The sequence below is a fragment of the Culex pipiens genome, chromosome 3, assembly GCF_016801865.2.
Source record: "Culex pipiens pallens isolate TS chromosome 3, TS_CPP_V2, whole genome shotgun sequence".
NCBI classification, from domain to species: domain Eukaryota; kingdom Metazoa; phylum Arthropoda; class Insecta; order Diptera; family Culicidae; genus Culex; species Culex pipiens.
In genome coordinates this window covers 36,047,470-36,067,891 of record NC_068939.1, presented here as the reverse complement: position 1 = coordinate 36,067,891, position 20,422 = coordinate 36,047,470, and the positions used below count along the sequence as shown (strand labels likewise).

Genomic DNA, 20,422 nt, shown 5'->3' with positions numbered 1-20,422 from the left:
TTGCTGTCCATGTATAGATTGAAGTGTAGATTATCAACAATTACTAGTATTGAGGTCATTCTATGATTTTAAGTTTGAAAACACAAAAACTATAATTAAAACATAGATTTTAAACTGTTTCAAAAATTTCCCGGGATCCCGGGAATTCCCGGGATTCAAAAAATATTTTTCCCGTGTCCCGGGAATTTCAAAACTCAAGAAAATTGGACGCCCTAAAGTCATATGAAAACATCAAATGTTGTTTTGATGGTCTTTGGACCAGAGAGCTCACGTCTGAAAATATTTCTATCGAACTCCTCGGAAAATTTCACGAAAATAACTCAAAAATGGGCGAGGTTCATTAACTGGATTCCTAGATATGATGTTTTGGAAATTAAATCTGGATTTTTCGACGCATCACGCGCAAAAACGAGAAAATGACAAAAACGGGAAAAAATCTACTTTTTTAATAAAGTTGCAAAAAGTTTAAAATTTCAGCAATGTTCTAGAATTTTTTAGGTTCCACAAAATTGTTTTGAAAAAGTTGGCTGTGTCGATCAAGGCCATTCGTCGTCGTCCGCGACAGGCACGAACAACAAAACAAGGAGAAACGCAAAAAGCAATATTTTCATAAAAAACGTGTTTCTTTTCGGGATCAATTCTTAGCACTTTGCGATGTTGCGAAACTCAAAAATAGGAAATTTGAAATTTGGGGTTTGGGAAAATGTATCTAAGAAGATATAAAAAGTTACAATTCTTCATAGTAAATTGATTAATATTCCAAACTAACTTCAGATCAAAACTGGAGCAACTAAACCTTAACCAATTAGCTAAAAGTTTCAGTCTAGCTCTTCTGGTGTATTCATAGTACATTAGAATTCCGGTTGATGCAATCTAAATTAAACACTTTTGCCACGCTACTGTTTATGTTAAAAATACTTACAATTTTGTCATTATTTTTAGTAGCAAAAAAGCTGTTTGTGTAAAATGTTTAAATATTAGTTTCAATGAAACTTCAATAAATCGCAAAATTTTTGAAGAAATTGTGTTACGCAATACGATCCTCCTTAAACGAAGGTCGACGGTCATTTTTCTGGTTATGAAACCTCAACACTGTCGTTTTTTTTAATTGCTGTCCTATGGATGTTTAAAGTAAATAGACTTTTTTTCAAATTCGAAGGTCACGTCCATTTCGAAACCCAAAAAAACCAAAACGCATCGTTTGGTATAAAGGCGTGACAGTCGACTGATTTATACTTAGTAGCCAAGAGATTGTTAAGTTGAACCAATTAAACCCGCAGTCCAGTTTGACCTTATTCGTTTTTGAAAATAGCCTCCGGAAGAAACGAAGACGATCTATAAAACGAAGGTTTGTGTGACTGTGTCCCATCACTAGAGGGTTGTAAATCGTTGGTTAAACATCACACAATGGTAAGCTCGATCGTGTGTTTGCTCAACTTAAATTTATCTAACTAATAAGTTTATCTTTCGTTTTGCAGAGACTCTTAAGCTTACTACTAGTACTCGCGATCGTCGCGCTATCGAATCAAGCTCCCTCAGCTTCTAGAAACACTCGACAAATCAGCCTGAACTCAACGGTCACCGCATTTCCAAGTCGAAGTCGGGGAACCACATCAACGACAACGACCACGACCGTAACGATTCCGGACTTCCGAAAGGTCATCGATGCCACAACGGTGCCCCCGCGGGAACTAACCTCGGCAAGAAGTTACAACCCAATTGTTGAGCTGCAGCCCGGTCAGGGAGGTTCCTACACGTTAAATATTTCCTACTAAGTGTTAAGTTTCGATTATATTTTGTTGATGAATTAGACCAAGCTTGTTTCATTCCACAATTTCACACTCCACCGTAAGCCGGTATCAGAATAACAAATCGTAAATGTGTCTGTCTGTCCGTCTGTCCAGTATACGCTTTCTTTCACATACAACTTTCGGTATCATCTGGAATTCAAGGCCACCAATACAGACGGCCACCTTAAGGTACGGGCATGCTGACCAGGCACGCCGCTCTGTATGATCATGTGCGCGATCAGTCCAGATTCGTACTGGTATTTGTATTGGGAGCTTTGTATGTTTTCATTGACTTGCAAAGTTCCAGCACAGCCAGACAGTTCAATCCAAGTCAAGTCAGTGACCGGTTGGTGAAGATTTGTGTGGCTCGCGGATGTCGTCTGTACGCGAATGTACTTTAAATTTGGGTGGAAATTTTAAGGGTGTTTAATTGATCTGACTAGTGGGAGTGCAATAAATTTAAACGATTCAGAGGATGTTATCACCGATTGTTCAGTTGCGGAGTACAACTGCGCTTTCGAGCGTGATTACTGCTCGAAAATGTTCAGCTGATAGCCAGAAGTAAGTATTCAGGAATCGATTATTTGCAGTTTGAGCATAACATAATAAAATGTCTAGAAAGCAGACATTTGTTAGAAAAAATTGAATGTTTTTTAGATATAAAAAACGTTATACTTTACCACAAAAAAAAAGAATGTAAAAATCTAAACCAATTTACAGTTCAAGCATTTTTGGAAAGCAGAGTAGATCTCCGATGTCATTGATTTATACCTATTATCTGGAAACATTAACAAACATATTACCAATGTCAAACAGTAAAAAACTTCGAGATTTGGTAATCAGTAAAATATCATTGATATTGATATTTGTCAGTGACGGATAAATAATGTGTAAAATGTGTAAATGTGTAAATAGTTCACCCAAAACGTGAATGCATGCTGTTTTTGATTTCAAAATTATGATAAAAATAACTCTTTCTTAAAATAACAAGCCGATATTTCCAATATTTAATGGTAGATTTTACAACTTGAGCAATTCTCTACCAAAACCGGAAATGGATTTTATTTGTATTTTTTGATTTGGCTCAAACTTTGTGGGGGCCTTCCCTATGACCAAATATGCTATTTTGTGTCATTGGTTCACCCATACAAGTCTCCATACAATTTTGGCAGCTGTCCATACAACAATGGTATGTAAATGTTCAAACAGCTTCAACTTTTGAGTGAACTTTCTGATCAATTTGGTGTCTTCGGCAAAGTTGTAGGTATTGTTGAGGACTATTGAGAAAAAAATAGGTACACGGAAAAAAAATTGCAGATCAACATTTTTTTTTATCAACATTTTTTTTACTAAAACTCAATTTCCCAAAATACGTATTTTTTGATTTTTGAGATTTTTTTATATGTTTTAGGGGACAAAAATCCGCAACTTTTGAGCCATAGAGAAACATGGTCAAAAAATCTTCCGCCGAGTTATGAATTTTTGAAAAAATAGTGATTTTTGGAAAAAAAATTGAAGTTTCATGCAAAAACAAGTTTGACATTACTTTTTAATGCAAAATTGAATTTGCAATCGAAAAGTACTTTACAGATTTTTTGATAAAGGGCTCCGTTTTCAAGATATAGCCACCGAATGTTTGATTTTAGCGAAATATTTGAAGTTTTTAAATTTTTAAAAATAGTGACCATGAGTGACCATTTCTAAAAATATTTTTTTTTTGAAAAGTTCAGAAAATTTGCTATAAAATTGTCTGAGGGACATTGAAGATTGGACCTCTGGTTGCTGAAATACAGCGGCTTAAAGAAAAAGAAACACGAAAATTGAAGTTTTCTAAGTCTCACCCAATCAGCCCACCATTTTCTAATGACGTTATCTCAGCAATTAATGGTCCGATTTTCAATGTTAATACATGAAACATTCGTGAAATTTTCCGATCTTTTCGAAAAAAATATTTTGAAAATGTTTAAATTAAGACTAGCATTTTAAATGGGCGTAATATTCAATATTTGGCCCTTGGCCCGAATGTTTCATGTATTAACATTGAAAATCGGACCATTAATTGCTGAGATATCGTATCGGCTGATTGGGTGAGACTTAGAAAACTTCAATTTTCGTGTTTCTTTTTCTTTAAGCCTACAGTGGCTTCAGCAACCAGAGGTCCAATCTTCAATGTCTCTTAGACAATTTGATAGCAAATTTTCTGAACTTTTCAAAAAAAATATTTTTAGAAATGGTCACTCATGGTCACTATTTTTAAAAATTGAAAAACTGCAAATATTTCGCTAAAATCAAACTTTCGGTGGCTATATCTTGAAAACGGAGCCCTTTATCAAACAATCTGTAAAGTACTTTTCGATTGCAAATTCAATTTTGCATTAAAAAGTAATGTCAAACTTGTTTTTGCATGAAACTTCAATTTTTTTCCAAAAATCACTATTTTTTCAAAAATTCATAACTCGGCGGAAGATTTTTTGACCATGTTTCTATATGGCTCAAAAGTTGCGGATTTTTGTCCCCTAAAACATATCAAAAAATCTCGAAAATAAAAAATACGTATTTTGGGATATTGAGTTTTAGTGAAAAAAAAAGTTGATAAAAAAATCTGAATTTTTTTCCGTGTACCTATTTTTTTCCTCAAAAGTCCTCAACAATACCTACAACTTTGCCGAAGACACCAAATTGATCAGAAAATTCACTCAAAAGTTACAGCTGTTTGAATATTTACATACCATTTTTGTATGGACAGCTGCCAAAATTGTATGGAGACTTGTATGGGTGAACCAATGACACAAAATAGCATATTTGGTCATAGGGAAGGTCCCCACAAAGTTTGAGCCAAATAAAAAAATACAAATAAAATCCATTTCCGGTTTTGGTAGAGAATTGGGTACTAAAGCCCTATGTCAATTTTTATGTACAACGGTAAAAAAAACGATTAAAAACTAGGGGGTGTACAGAGTAAAAATATTTACCATTCGTTAACATATTGACGTTGTTGTTGATTTATTGGCCAATAAATCAACGAAAATGTTATGACCTACATTTGCACACCTTGATTTGACAGTTGACAGTTTGACATACAGACGAAAACAACAAAATATTGTTCGCGACAAAATTTTACTATCTTCTTTAGATACCGTTTGGAAATTTTCGGAAAAAAAGTCCTGTTCGATCCCATATTGGCCAAATCCGGGCACAGTAAGACCTAACCTCCGGCGTAAAGACGGGCTGACGGAGGTCAAACAAGAGGAGATTTCAGGGCCATAGGCGAAAGCAGAAAATATTCGTTTACCAATCGTTTTCTACGATGCGGCTCGCGGAGGATGAGGAGGAGGATTCTATATCAATGGTTGGAAAGATTTTCCGCGTTTTTTCTCCAACAATGTGGCACGAAGAGGCATGAAACTGCTCTGCCAACGATCATGACCATGATTATGTCCTTCCAATTGTTTCCTCTTGCGTGGTGGAAGAAGGAGGAAATCGGTCTAGATGCCGATAGTTTTCCTCCTGCCGCTACTTTCCCATTGATATTCATTGAGTGTTTATTTTTGCTTATTACATGATCGAGGAAGCAACGGGACAAGACCTGGTCACCGGAACATGGTCCCTTACTTTTGCGTTTATCACAGGCAACTTGTCCAAAGAGAAAAATGCTTTGTTCAGTCTCAGATTGACCAAATACGATTACAGGAAGAGGGAGATTCCGTCACAATGGAGTATTTGGCGTTTCAACCGAGGTTGACCGGGTTTGACGGAATTCAAACGGTAGGAGGATTCAGGACAGTAGGCGAAAGCTTTGACTTTGACCCAGCGTTGCCCTCTAGTGCAGTTCAAGGAGAAGGAGGAGGCAACATTTACGGTTCGGTCCGGGATTTTCCGGGTTTTCCTTCAACTATTCCACTAGGGGCCATGATCATGATGATGTCCACATTGAAGAAGGAGGCAATCGGTCTCGTTGCCGATTGTTTTTCTCCTTCGACACTGGTTTCATTTGGCCACATTTGGTGATCGGATTTGGGTCATACTAAAATGCGGAACCGTTGCGGAAAGCTGTTTCCCTTCCACCATTTAATTGATTTTGGACCAATCCGGAAAGTTACCGGTTCCAGCATTTTTGTTTTTCTTTGCGCTCTAATTATAAGGTTATGTTATCCGGCCTGTGCAAAGAATTTGTCCAAGTTCCGTAGAAAAAGAGAAGCCTTCTCCGTTTTAACGAATATAGTATTCATCGAGGGTTCATTTTTGGAGGAAGCAACAGGACGGGTTCTGATCCCGGAACATGGCCTCTTACTTTTGCAACAAGTGGAGCAGGAGGAGCAAGAGGAGGAAGCTAGATTAGGTGGACATGACTTTTCGGGTAATCCTACAACGTAGCGGGACGTAGAGGAATCAGTTAACCGGTCCACTGCATTTTTCTTCTTTGTGTTTCAGAAGTAACTTGACCATTTCTGGCCGACGGAGCATGGTCCCCGCTGAAGAAATGACCAATTTCTGCCACTTATAAATTTCCCTTCGAAATTTCCATGAAAATCCTCACCGTCAGAATTTTGTGTGTTTATGTTCAATTTGACATTTCTATCTGACAAAGGTTCAAGGATCCACAAACTCAGGTAAGGTCGCGTTAAAGTATTGACGAAATATAAATCAATCAACGAACTATTATAAGCTATTATTAGTCTATCGACCAAGTTGTCCTGCCCCTAGATTTCTAATCACTTTTTTTCATTTTAACGCAATTTTTTTTTTTTTTTTGACAAGACAACATTTTTTCGATGGATCTACTATGGTCCCCTTGGAACGAGCTGTCAAGTAGGAGCTTTTCTGCCAAGAAGGACCGCGCGGTGAATTTTTCAAAATTGATTTAAAAATCCATTTTCAACTCTTTGTGGTCGTACAAAGGGTCATTGTACTCAGAAAAAAAAGCTTTATCGCTGTAAACAATAATATCACCAATCTAAGCTTCATTTTAGGACCCAATTGCTCACTTATATCTCAAAGAAGGCGCTAAAAAAATGTTTGTTCATCTAGTTTTCAATTGAGGGTTGTTTTTTTTACCCCATATACAGATAAATTTATGTTAAATTATTAACTTGTATATTAACATATAATTAATAAACTTATTTGAATTTAGTTGAACTTAGTTGAACTTATATAACAAAGTTTTATTTTCAGTGATAAAAACCTTACTTTTAATTTTTTGCACAAGTTTAATTTTTTAGTCCGATTTTAGCAGAAATGATTTTTTTTATTTCAATGAAACTATCATAAATAAAAGTTATCCTATGTGTTTGAATTTTCTTCATACAAAAAATTAAGGTAATAGTGCGAAAAGGATGGTAATAAAATAAGAAGATAAATTTCAAATTTTCTTTAATGGTTAGCAAGAGAACTGGCTATTTGAACCTTATTTTGTTCAAACATTAGATCTAAATGACCAAAAAGTGACATTTGACGGTTAACAAAAAAATATCATCTGTTTAATTAAAACAGAAAGTTGATTAGTCGAAAACCCAAATATGAACATTCAAGGTAAATATTTAGTATTGAGATGGCTGTTACGCACCTTTGCTTAACTGGAACTATTGGTCTTCCAAATCATCAAGAAAGGAAACAAATCGAAGGGTTTAAATTTGGAAAATACGAGGTTCTTTATACAAACTGAATTAATCCGTTTTTTTGTATTTCCTGTGTCCTTTTATACTTTTATTTAAGTTATTGAAGCATATAAAATACAATGTTTCATACAATAAAAAAAATACAAGATTTAAAATCGTGGTTAAACTTGCGAAAATCTAGACACTTGAACTCTAAACAATGTTTGTTACTGCATTGGTCTTGACATCTTTATAGAACCCCACGCCCGTTCAACGAGATGCCCGGTCCACGTGGTCCATTCGGATTAGGAAACTTATACCAATACCTTCCAGGAATCGGTAATTTTACTCTGCTCTAAAAAACAGTTTATTTGATTAAAACAATACTAACTTTTATCTCAGGCAAGTACAGCTTCGATGCCCTGCACGAGTCCGGCGCCGACAAGTACGCCCGCTGGGGACCAATTGTCCGCGAGACCATGGTTCCCGGCCAGGACATCGTTTGGCTGTACGATCCGGCCGACATCGCCACTGTACTGAATGACAAAACGCCTGGAATTTACCCATCACGCCGCAGTCACACCGCCCTTGCCAAGTACCGGAAGGATCGACCGAACGTGTATCGTACCGCTGGACTGCTGCCCACGTGATTATTGGACGCCGAATTTGAGTTGGACTTTTCAAAGTTACTTTATCGTTCTAGAAACGGAATCGACTGGTGGAAGATCCGGTCAGAACTGCAAAAGGGCCTGAGCTCACCGCAGAGCGTCCGAAATTTCCTCCCGTTGACGGACCAGGTCACGAAGGAATTTGTAGCCAGCGTGAAGCAGACAGAAAGCAAGGATTCCGTTCCGGATTTTATGCCCGGAATATCTCGGTTGAACCTCGAGTGTCGGTTTGAGGTGATTTCTTTGAATAAGTTTGAATAATTTCGTAAAACAAATTTTCCAGTAATCTGCCTGTTAGCGTTCGACGTCCGGTTGGACAGCTTCTCCGAAGCGGAATTGCGACCCGATTCCGTCTCTTCCCGGCTAATGAACGCGGCGGAAGGGACAAACGAGAGCATACTACCAACCGATCAGGGCTTCCAGCTTTGGAGATTTTTCGAAACACGTGCCTACCGGAAGCTTCGCAAGTCGCAAGAGTTTATGGAAAAGACCGCCATCGATTTGGTGTCGCAAAAGTTGCTGTACTTTGACGAAGATCGCCAGAAGTTGGCCTCCGGCCGGCACAAGTCCCGCTCACTGCTGGAGGAATACCTGCGAAATCCGGCCCTGGATCTGCACGATATTATCGGGATGGCTGCGGATCTGTTGCTAGCGGGAGTGCATACGAGTGCCTATACGACGTCTTTTGTCCTGTATCATTTGTGCCATAACCCGGAAGCGCAGGAGAAGCTGTTTCGGGAAGCTTGTAAGATTCTGCCCGATCCTTGGGAGAACTGCGTGGAGGCAGCCGCACTGAATTGTGAGTGTTTATTTTTTATTTGTTTTTAGACTGGTTAGGACCCCTCCTAAATGGGATGGGAAAACTAATTTTAATATTTCAGGGTTTTTTCAAAATTGGTAAGCTAAAAGTATCACATAATGCTACTACCAAATCATTGCAAAATTTCAATGAATTTATGAAAATATTTTTCATAGTGGTAACGCTTCCGCCTAGTAAGCGGTAGATCGGGGTTCAAATCCCGGCTCGGGTCAACACAACTGGCGATCTTTTCCCTTCTGGATTCTCGATTGCTTAGTAAAGGGAAGGTCACAAGCTGGACCTCATCAGCGACAGCTTAGGAAGGCGACGTATGGAATGTTAACATTAACCTTAACATGTTGACATTAGTCGAGTTAAAAAAAAAACTGCCGCTTTGTAAATGCCGGCCCCGATACTCTTCAAGAGTGTTTCCCCTCAGGAACTGGGAAAGATTTACTTTACTAAATTTTTATGACTTTTTTCGATGTTCAACATTTGCAAAAAGTAAAAAATGTCCTTTCAAAAATATAAAAAAAACGTTCTACAATGTATTTTTAATAATTAACGATCAATTTTACAATTTTTTTTTTCATTGATTTTCGGCAATATTTCTACTGAAACCTGATTTTTTAGTTTATGGTCATTACACAGTACAAAGCTAGAGCAAGGGCGGTAAAACATTGCTCTTACGGTCTTTCATCCCATTTAAACACATCGAATGAAAGGTACCGCCCCTCTCAAATGTTGTTCCAAATAGCACTCAAAGTAAAAAGTTTCCTTTTTTCAAGTTCATTCTTCGTCACCCTTTAAAAGGGTATCGAAAATGTACTGAATTTGACATACCCTTTTAAAAGGGTGACGCCGGGTGAACTTTAAAAAAGGATAGAAAGTATCCTTTTTGAGGATTGAAAGTACCCTTTTGAGGGATACTTCTGACTTTGAGTGTAGATCGTCCAACACAGGGTGCGGATCTTTCATCTGAATTCGCAATGTTAAAATCCTCACAAAAAAAATTAAATTAAAAAATTCTTGCGTTCTAAAAATTGTAATATTCACTTTTTTTTATTTTCGAAGAATTTAAAAAAAAGTTACCCTTCAGCTTGAGAATAAACAAAACAGTTCAAGCTTTTTAAAAAAAAACTCCATCATCCCGGTACGAGAATCAAACTCACGACCTCTGCATTAGAAACCCAGTACGCCGCAAGTCGAAACCCATCCCCTAACGGTCAGTATTCCCAGAGAGCAGATTTACTCTTTGAAAGGATCTGATATTGCCGAGCCAGACAGGAATAGGGGGATGGCGTCGCTATTTTTAGACCACGTTTTCCACTTTTTCTCATCGAAACCGGCTACTTTATCGACTTAATTTTGCTGGGCGAGATAGGACGCCGTCTATTTTTAGACGATGACTCAGCACTTTTCCACTCTTGCACTTTAAAAAACCAGGTGGCAGCACGATGTAACGCCACGTCCCTATTGAACCCATCAAAATGCTGCCTTTCAAAATGCTTATCCGCCCTTTTCTCGTGTTGCTCCAGAAATGTTCAAAAATTCCAAATTCAAAAATGTTTTAAAACATTCTAAAAAATCTTCAAATAACATTTTTTTTATTTGACAAATAAAACTCTGGAAAAATATCTAAACTTTATCAAGTTTTTTCAAGATATCATTGAATAAAACATTTATTATTGATTCAAACAATTAAAAAAAAATCAGTAAGGCCGTTGCAAATATTATTTGAAGTTTATGATACACCTGTCCAGTTGTTTTGCAATCATTAGTTTCCAAAATATCTTACTGTTGACAATTTTTTATTTTTTACAAAAAAAAAAGTTTTGCAATGCTGTACATTGTAATTTCATAAAAAATCTAAATATTTTTAATCCAGCCCAAACAAGCTAAATATGGTTATCAATGCTGAAAATGCATTTTAGATTGTTTTGAAATTTTGAAAGTTTTTTGAAAAAAAAAATCCTTTGATTTTTTTGACCAATTTTGGAGGGGGTGGGGGGGGGGGCTGCGACATAAACTTTGAAAAATATTTGAGCAGTTCTCTCAGATTTTGGTCATTCGATTTTTTTTTGTATTTTTTAATTCGACTGAAACTTTTTTGGTGCCTTCGGTATGCCCAAAGAAGCCATTTTGCATCATTAGTTTGTCCATATAATTTTCCATACAAATTTGGCAGCTGGCCATACAAAAATGATGTATGAAAATTCAAAAATCTGTATCTTTTGAAGGAATTTTTTGATCGATTTGGTGTCTTCGGCAAAGTTGTAGGCATGGATATGAACTACACTGGTAAAACAAATTTTGGTGATTTTTGTTTAACTTTTTGTCACTAAAACTTGATTTGCAAAAAAACACATCTTTATTTATTTATTTTTTTTATGTGTTTTAGGTCCTCTAATTCATCAAATGCCAACTTTTCAGAAATTTTTGAGTTTTTGATACCGGACATGAAATTTGACATTTTGGCAGTGATGGCCACAATCCGGAGTGGACGGAGGCCCCGCGGATGTTCCGATGGGGGGACATTTGCCGAGCCGTAAGAGTTGGGGCAATATGGGTATCAAACTTTATGGTTTTTGATATTCGCAATTCGCAATTTTCGCAATTTTCAGTGTAAGAACGGGCCTTGACCGATCTTATGCACTAGGTTCCCGACGAACACGCACTGCCCTTACACCTACATCTCACCCTTGCTCTGAGTCAGTACGAGCAGCACGCTAGAACACGCTTTGAGTGTTCGTGCCAGGCATGCACACCTTCTTTTCCGGTTACGCATTTTAACTCGGCCGGGGGTGGTACATTACGTAGGGTTTGATGTAAGTATAAGCGCCTAACCATTTATAGTGTGCCTATCAACTTTCATTAAAGCAAAAACTGTTTTATTTTTAGTTTGAATTCAAAAACTAATTGTTATTTACTGTGTTTTGTTTCCTCCTGAAATCTTTCCTAGTGTTGAGTCGTGTTTATATGTTGCTTTTTCTTTTGTCGCGGTGTTTTGTTACAATTTTTGGTCCTAAGCATTTTATAAAAGTTTTTTCAAAAGTACAATAGTAATATTTGTGTTAGTTCTTCGATCATTCCAAAAATTGAGTAAGGGCTCGAACCTCATTTGTTTGAAGAAAAGGGTGAAGATTGAAAACAATGGACAGTGATAGAAATATACTATTTGAAGAATCCATAGTAAAAGAAAGATAGTAATTTATGAAGTAGATAAAGAAATTAACAATAATTAATAACAAGCTTAGATTGTATTGAGGGCAATTTACAGGGAAGATGAGAAATTATTCAAATAGATAAATAAAGAAAAGGCACATGATAAACAAAATTAACATCGCTGCCAAATTAAGGGAAAGCAGAAAGTTTGTTACAGCAGCATCAATTGGTAAAATAGAGTGGAAAAGCGTTAAGAAATAAGAGAATCAAATGAGTAAAATCAAAATCAAATAGAGGATAGTAAACAGAAGCCGCGTTAGAAAATCAGTGAAACAAAATAAATAGAAGATAGGTGGTAGCTGAGAATGAAGAGAAGAGAAACCCCGTTGTGCGATGTTTCAGGTACATCCACAGCAGTTGACTCAACATACTGCGAATCAAAACAATACCGTCTACAATCACAAATTACTTCCCTTTCCCACATTGTCGCGCCCCTTTCTTTTAGCCGTCTCGACTCTGACCCGCGGTGGTCAAAGGTTTACGATCCGTTTCCACAGGCCACCAGCTAGGTCATCATGAAAACCAAGCCAACGTGGAGGTAAGAAAATAGGACACTCGCAAGGAACCAGAGCTATACTGTTCTGATCAAGATAATTCGGATGATCTAACAGAACTACGGATGTAGTTAGTTACGCTCCTTCCAGGATGTTCCTTACGTAGACGTCTACCGAAGAGCACGCAACAAGGTCAGTGCCATTGCATGCTCTTAGGTATCAATCCTTGGCCTGCATCAAACTTTATGGTTTTTGATACTGAACATAAAAAGTTGAATTTTCTGAATTTAAGCAGTTAAAATATATTGCTTATTAGGCAGGAAGTAATAAATAGATTACTGCGATGCACATTGTTTTGTGCCACTGCGAAAATCTGTTTCTGGAAATTTAGAATAACTATCTCGTAATCATTAAGAGCCCTGTAAAGGGTAGTTTTTAATGTCTGCTGTTCAAATATCCTTTACTGCCGCCGATTGCTTGCAACAGCCTTGCAAAAACATTCCCGCATATTGGTAACTTTCGAGTTGTGAAGGAAAGTAAATTGATTTCACTTCGATTTCTATTTCAGCTCCACTTGCAATTTCCGTCCCCTTAGTTCAATAGGACGGTTATTATAAGGGGGGAATTTGGACCGGACATTCTAATCGAAAATTTCAACAATCATCTTGCAAAGTTCTTTGTCATACTGGTCATGTGTAACATAACCACCTGCACCTTTTTTTTCAAATGGTTCCAGGTCCAATGAACCAAATTTTCAGTTTTTTTTTCTTTTTGGGTGTTTTTTAACACCCCTGACTCAAGGCGGTTTCAAAAACAATGTTGGAAAATCGTAAGGGATACCCCCTGGCTCGATTCTTTAGGTAAAAATAAGTAAGGGTCGCTTTTTATCGTTGAAGTTTGTATGGGAAAATTCGAAAAAATGTATGGGGAAAAGCAAAAAATTGCGAGTTAACCCTGACGAGTTTATGATAACTTACATGAGATATCAGTGTTGAACGGAGGTCAATGTTTTTCAACTCTTTCAGCCGAAGCCTCCTACTGCCGCGCGGTCCTCAAGGAATCCCTCCGACTGAACCCGATCTCCGTCGGCGTCGGCCGTATCCTGAACCAGGACGCCACCCTGGGCGGCTACCACGTGCCCAAGGGAACCGTCGTGGTCACCCAGAACATGATCGCAAGCCGGCAGGCGAAATACTTTAGCAATCCCGACCAGTTCGTGCCGGAACGGTGGATGCGGGACAGCCGCGAGCAGGTCAATCCGTACCTGGTGCTCCCGTTTGGCCACGGCATGAGGGCGTGCATCGCGCGTCGGATGGCCGAACAGAACATTCTGGTGCTGCTGCTGAGGGTGAGAAGCTGTTTGCGATTGCCTCCAGTGAAATAACTTCTCTTTCTGTTTTAGTTGATTCGATCGTTCGAAATCGAGTGGGCCGGACGAGTTCCAATGGACGTGGAGACGAAACTGATCAACCAACCAGATCAACCGATAAGAGTCAAGTTCCGAGCACGGAAGGCATGATTGTGAAGATTATAATAAAGTGTCATCATCGTTTTAAATTATCAAACAGTTTGACTTAGCTTGTGTGTGTTTTTTTTCGGTAATCTTTAATTATATTTTTGTCTCCCTCCTTCAGTACACAGACACAACCCTCGCCTTAACCCTTAACGCCTAGAGTTGAAGTAGTAGCACGCGCCTTACTTCTTGGCCGGGGCGGGCTTCTTGGTCTTCCGGACGCGCTTCTTCTTGGCGTCCTTCTTCGGGATCGGGTTGCGTCGCTTGGGCAGCGGCTTGGTTCCCTTGACGGGCTTGCCGAACAGCATACCGTTGTTGACGACCGTCTTCTTCAGCTTCTTGTACTCGGCGCTGACGATGCGGTTGCGCTCGGCGCGGGCCAGGCGCAGCTTGAACCGATCAAAGTCGGACAGGTTGCAACGCTGGAAGAGTGAGAGGGAGAGAAGTGTTGCGTTAGAATAGCTGAATTGGAGACTGATTCGATTTGAGCGAGTTGTTAGCAACGAACATCAGAATTAAGTGGCTTCATTATGAATCAGTCGGCCTTTCCTATCAATGAAATTTGTTATAAAGGGTTCATCATGTGTGATTGGGATGTAATTGTTGTTGTCGTTGGCTGGAAAAGATTTCCATCTTCTTCTACGTTTGAGCTTTTCATTCTAAACGATTCATGTCTGCGATCTTTATCAACATTGCCTTTCAGTATGAATGAATATTGCGAGTTATTTCGGAACTTTTAATAAAATCACCGAGTCATATGATATAAAATAATCATGGAAAATAACTATTACCCAGTGTTGTAAAACGCAGTATGATAGAAAGAACTATCATTTGATGATTTCTGCACTGAAATATCCGAGGGAAAGGCGACCGTCAATATAGTTTTTGAGTTCTCTTCTGATTGGCTGGCAACAGCATTCTCTTTCTAACACTCATCTCTTATTCTCTCTCACACACTCCTTCCTCTGTTCCTCGTTCACGCTCCCTCATCGAAGATTCTGTAGATTTCTCAGAAAACCGCAATGAAAGAACGCGAGAGGAGGATTGGGAATCGATCACGGATAGCGTCCCGTTAAACTGCGTTGGCATTTTTTTTTTCGGGCAGTTTTTGAGGGGGACAGGAGATCGAAACCGAGAATTGTTTTTTTGCTGAGAATTTTACTGCCGTTCTACGCATACTTATCTTATGTTCAAAAAAATGCAACTGCAGGGTTGTTACGGACGGCGCGGATCGCGCGGATGGCACGTATGGCGCGGATCTGGCGCGGATTTGCTGGCTAATTTTGCTCAGGCGCGGATTTCGCGCGGATAGCAATTTTGATAAACAAAATAATTGAGAACGATAGAATTTCTTTCAAATTACAAAGAAAAATATTGTTAGGAATTAATTAAATTCAATGTTTTTCGTTGAGTGCGAAAACATCAATTTCTAAGAAGTTGTGAATGAAGAAAATTTTCTTCTAAAAATTATTGATTGTTTTTTGAAATAATCTACAAGGAGCGATGTTTTTTAATGTATTGAGATTTGTTATATTAATTTAACATAACATTACAACTCATTATTTTTAAAAAATCTGCTTAACAATTCAAATAAATACCAATTTATTAAAATCAAAATAACAAAATTCGAAAAATTACAGAATTTAAAAAAAAATGAAGCTATGAAACTGTTTAGATTTTTATGTTTTTTCAATATAAAAATTTAAATTTTTGGTTTATTGAAAAAAATAAAAATTCTGTTGCCACTCTGATTCAGGTAGAATTGATTCTACTCCCAATTATCACAACACGACGAAATGCACTTAGAAATCTGCTAAAAGCTCCGTCTAAAAGCGAAATGTAATGTGAAAATTAAAAAATAAGAAATCTGGAAATCAACAATTTGAAATAAAAGAAAACAGAATTCATAACTTGAAATTGTCAAAACTTACAGACTCAAAAAACGTTAAAAAGTAATATTTTTAAATTGAAAAATTACGAAAATATTAATTACAATTGATTTTTTTGGTAATTTTTAATTTTTTAAGAAAGTTTTTAAGTTATTAAATTATTAAATTTTTAAATCATCAAATTATCTAATTATGAAATTATGAAATTTTGTAATTATGAAATTATGAAATCATTAAAAAATTAAATTATTAAATTAATAAATTATTAAATTATTAAATTATTAAATTATTAAATTATTAAATTATTAAATTATTAAATTATTAAATTATTAAATTATTAAATTATTAAATTATTAAATTATTAAATTATTAAATTATTAAATTGTTAAATTATTAAATTAATAAATTAATAAATTATTAAAATATTAAATTATTAAATTATAAAATTATTAAATTATTAAATTGTTGAATTATTAAATTTTTAAATTCGTAAATTTTTATTTTTTTAAATTTTTGAATTTTTAAATTTTTAAATTTTTAAATTTTTAAATTTTTAAATTTTTAAATTTTTAAATTTTTAAATTTTTAAATTTTTAAATTTTTAAATTTTTAAATTTTTAAATTTTTATATTTTTAAATTTTTAAATTTTTAAATTTTTAAATTTTTAAATTATTAAATTATTTGTTATTTGTTGCTTTATTGGATACGAAAACTTGTACTTTTCGTCAAGTCAAGGAAGGAACTGTAGGATTTTACAATAGGGCCGTTTTCTTTGTTCGGATCATTTTCGGAGTCATATTTTTGTTTAGAGAAATTTAGAGAAGAAAATAATAAAAATTTCGTGTTTCGATTTTCCAGAGTAAAGTTTTGGCGAGAATTATCAAGTACTAAATCCCTAGATTTTATAATTTTGTGATTTATTTTATGGTTATAATTGTTTTAACGATATTAAAAGTGTTGCAAAAAATGCTAATATTGTTTCAGAAATGGTAAAAATGTTTCCATTTGGTACAGGCGGGATATGAATCCACAACTGATCAACGGTACTGATCCAAATGCCTTGTGTTATTATTCTTTTTTCGTTTAAAATTTCATTCATTATGTTATTCTCTTCTTTGTTTGTCGCGATTTTTTTATATGTCGCGGATTTCGCGCGGATTGGGTTTTGGGGTCGGCGCGGATCTGGCGCGGATTTTTTCTCGACTTTTCCGTAACAACCCTGACTGAGAAAAACGCGATTGAAATTTTTCGTTCGACTTCTGTGTTTCTACGCATAATTGTCCCGTAGGTTCTTATTCGTCCTATGTGTCCCCAATCGCCCCAGTTAATATTTTATCACTCTTATTTGTGATCCTCTTGCTATACAGTATACAAACAAGACTCGGTGATTTGTATAACTAATAATTCCGTGAAAGAAAAAACTTGGTGAGACAATTATGCGTAGAAGTGTAACGATGGGACAAACAGACTTGGTTTTGTTTTTGATGAGTTTCCGAACAAAGTACTAGATTTATTTTTGGGTTTTTCGAAAAGTATACGACAAACTAAACTTTAAAAAGTCAACATCGTCAAAAAATTTAATGGGACAATTATGCTTAGAACGGCAGTTTACGACGGAGAGAAGGGCAGTTACAATGACGAAATGAGATTTCATCTGCACACTAGAAAGCGCTTCCCTAACACGGACGTTAGCTTAAAATACCAAACAGGTTTAACTGGTCGTGAATGTGCAATATCAACATTTGAAAATTAAATTCTCAGTTTTTGCATTTTGGGTGTTTTTTAATACCCCAGACTCAAGGCGGTTTCAAAAACAGCCGCTAAAAACTAAAAAAAAAAACAACATACCAGGCAAAAGGTGTGAACCCGGATTCTCCACTTGCCCATCACCTTCCCGTACTGTACATCGTCCTTCTCCGAGCTCTTACAAATGAAGCACGCCGAACCGGCTCCTTTCACTGTAAATGCCAACTATTCGGAATCTACCTTTTCACAATCCACAAAACTTGCAAACTCTTCTGAAAACGGCCGAAAAAGAAACGAACCTAAACGTTGCGTAGCGCGTTTGCACGAAACGAAATCACAACTCCTCGGAATCTACTTTTTCAGAATCCACAAAACCATAAAACTCTTCTGAAACAACCGAAAAAGGCGATATAAGCCACCGAACAACATTGGCAACTTGAGATTGTTTGTGAACAAACCGTAAAATTTACTTTTTTGTCGTGTTTGAAGTTTTGGGTCGAGAATCTGTGGATGAACCAATAACACAAAATGGCTTTTTTGGTCATAGAGATGCCTCGAACAAAGTTTGGTGATTAATTGCTCTAATGATATAGACAGAGGGTCAAGGTCCAAAAACAAGAAGAGTTGAAAAAAGTGATCAGCGATTTGAATGGAAACAGGACCGATTTCCAACTTGTTAACAATTCCTCCATTTATTTTTGTTTACGGAAAATATTTTTATTTCTAAATATGTGTTTCAAATAACGGGGTTTTCAAAAAGAAACAAAAGCCAACAATAAGCTGAGACGTTTTTCGATCGATTTTTGATCTTTTAAAGAATAAACCATTTCAAAAATGATCGAGGCTGTCCATAACAAGAAGATTCGTTAAGTTTAAGAGATCATGGTGACTATTCGTCAATGAATCCAGCTCAAAATCTTCCTCCCTTACTAACAGAGATTCACGCTTCAATTTAAACTTTTCTCGTAATTGTTTACATCACTGATCCCTTCGGCAATCGCGTATGGGTACTTAGTAAAAAGGACACTCCTAAGAAACGCCATAACACGTTTTACATAGACTTCTAGTGATTTTGGAAAGATATCAACTTCCCAGCCAACGAACAACAATTTCCGCTCGAGGACCATCATTCAGTCCAAACTTTAACCTTTTGTAGCCAGCGGACATCACAGTCGTCAACTCACCTTGGACTTGGCCTTGGCACGCTCCTGCCATCTGGTTTCGGCGAACTTTTCCTTAACGTTGAACGCCTCCAGAGCCTTGCGCACCACCTTGGTCTTGGCGGTGTACGGGAACTTGACGCGGAACTTGGTCAGGTGGAGGTGGTTCACCGGGTACTGCTGGCGGGGCACACCGGACAGCGGGCCATCGATGAGAACCTGCCGAAAACGGAAGCATTGGTTAGCATTTTCGTTGAAAGGCGAAGGCCATTTCGCAATGTGCTGGAATCGATTTCAGATCTGGAAGATATGGCTTCATGTATGGATCAGGCGGCCCTTCCTAAACTTCTAGTTTCCTCTGTGGGAATACTTCATCACGTTGAATTGAACAAAATTAATTTTGAAGTGCTTTCGGGCTCAAATTTCAAGAAACTTACCCGATTTTGGTCAATAATGTTGACAATCGCGACGAGGCGTCCCTTGTATTTGCCGACGGCGCACTTGGCCACGCGGCCAGTCTCCACAAAGCGCGTGAAAACCTAACAAAGGGAACAATAACAAATCCAAACATTAGCACCGGAACAAACGCCATTTCGGCAAAGCTTCAATCGAACGCCTCCAAGTCCACGCCACAAAACGGTTCCAGCGTGAAGAATCAAACGGCTTGCTGCGATCTCGCACCGACCCCCGGAACACGTCGGAACGCACTGCACCGTTCAACGGTGTTGACACTTCTGACAGCTACCAACATGTGGCAAACTGCGGCATCAACTCGGAACACAGCAGTCGAAAAACTTCAACACTCGAATTTTCGCTTAAAATCGCCAATTTTCACCACGCACAAAAGTGAATCCAGCCCGCCGGCGTAGATTCTTCACGCTGGAACCGTTTTCCGTCGGGAACTTGCCGGATCGAGTCCATTTTCAGCGCGAATTTCGGTACGAGCGAATCCGCGACAGAACTTGCTCGCTTACCATTTTGGACCGGAAAGAAAGAGAATGTTGCGGGTGCGCTGCCAACCTGACGAGCGAAAAAAAAACTCCGTCCGGGGGAGAGTTCAAAGAACGTTGCGCGCGTGACAGCAGGGATGGCAGAAGTTGTTTTTGAAATGTCTGCGTGATTTGTTTCAGAATGTCTGCAAATGGGTTCGGAAAATAAAGTTTAGATTTCTGATTTTTTTTCTCAAACAACGATTTTTCAAATTATAATCTGTAATAACGCGTTGAATTCGTACAATTTTTTTTAAATGTGTGTTAAGGAGGTATGATAAACAAACAAAGAAACTCGAACTATTTTAATAGTGTCTGACAGTTTGTCAAACTCGCAAATTTGTTTGCGGCAAACTTGCAAAAAGAGCAAAATATTTATATGCCAGCTGATGTCTCTGTAAACTAATGCAGGCAAAAAAACAAAGCAAGAAAACGGTCATGGAAAGGGTATCAAAAAGATTTTCATAATGGAGTAGTAGAAATGGCAGTTCTCCCAGAAGGAATACATTGTAGATAAAAACAAAATCTGCTCAAATGGAAATGCAACTTAAAAG

The 20,422-nt window shown here is 37.3% G+C and overlaps 2 protein-coding genes across 2 annotated transcripts; one reads left to right on the top strand and one right to left on the bottom strand.

The window, feature by feature from the left end:
- The first annotated feature begins 2,084 nt into the window (after positions 1-2,084).
- On the top strand, positions 2,085-14,148 carry LOC120418865 (cytochrome P450 302a1, mitochondrial). Its single transcript, XM_039581399.2, has 7 exons — positions 2,085-2,351; positions 7,641-7,723; positions 7,787-8,030; positions 8,088-8,275; positions 8,336-8,851; positions 13,596-13,918; positions 13,973-14,148. The coding sequence occupies exons 1-7, from the start codon at positions 2,266-2,268 to the stop codon at positions 14,087-14,089; spliced, it is 1,557 nt and encodes a 518-aa protein (XP_039437333.1). The 5' UTR covers positions 2,085-2,265; the 3' UTR covers positions 14,090-14,148.
- Positions 14,145-19,471, bottom strand: LOC120418866 (60S ribosomal protein L14). Its single transcript, XM_052709865.1, has 4 exons — positions 19,463-19,471; positions 19,317-19,418; positions 18,904-19,098; positions 14,145-14,505 (listed from the first exon to the last, which is right to left on the bottom strand). The coding sequence occupies exons 1-4, from the start codon at positions 19,469-19,471 to the stop codon at positions 14,266-14,268; spliced, it is 546 nt and encodes a 181-aa protein (XP_052565825.1). The 3' UTR covers positions 14,145-14,265.
- Between the last annotated feature and the right edge of the window lie 951 nt (positions 19,472-20,422).

Bases quoted from the DNA above. Each gene is read 5' to 3' on its own strand.
- LOC120418865 (XM_039581399.2), top strand. From the start codon at position 2,266: ATGTTATCACCGATTGTTCAGTTGCGGAGTACAACTGCGCTTTCGAGC. The intron at 7,724-7,786 runs GTAATTTTACTC...CTTTTATCTCAG, and splicing joins CCAATACCTTCCAGGAATCG to GCAAGTACAGCTTCGATGCC. The intron at 8,276-8,335 runs GTCGGTTTGAGG...CAAATTTTCCAG, and splicing joins ATCTCGGTTGAACCTCGAGT to TAATCTGCCTGTTAGCGTTC.
- LOC120418866 (XM_052709865.1), bottom strand. The intron at 19,099-19,316 runs GTAAGTTTCTTG...CGTTTTCGGCAG, and splicing joins ACATTATTGACCAAAATCGG to GTTCTCATCGATGGCCCGCT. The intron at 14,506-18,903 runs GTGAGTTGACGA...TCACTCTTCCAG, and splicing joins GTGCCAAGGCCAAGTCCAAG to CGTTGCAACCTGTCCGACTT.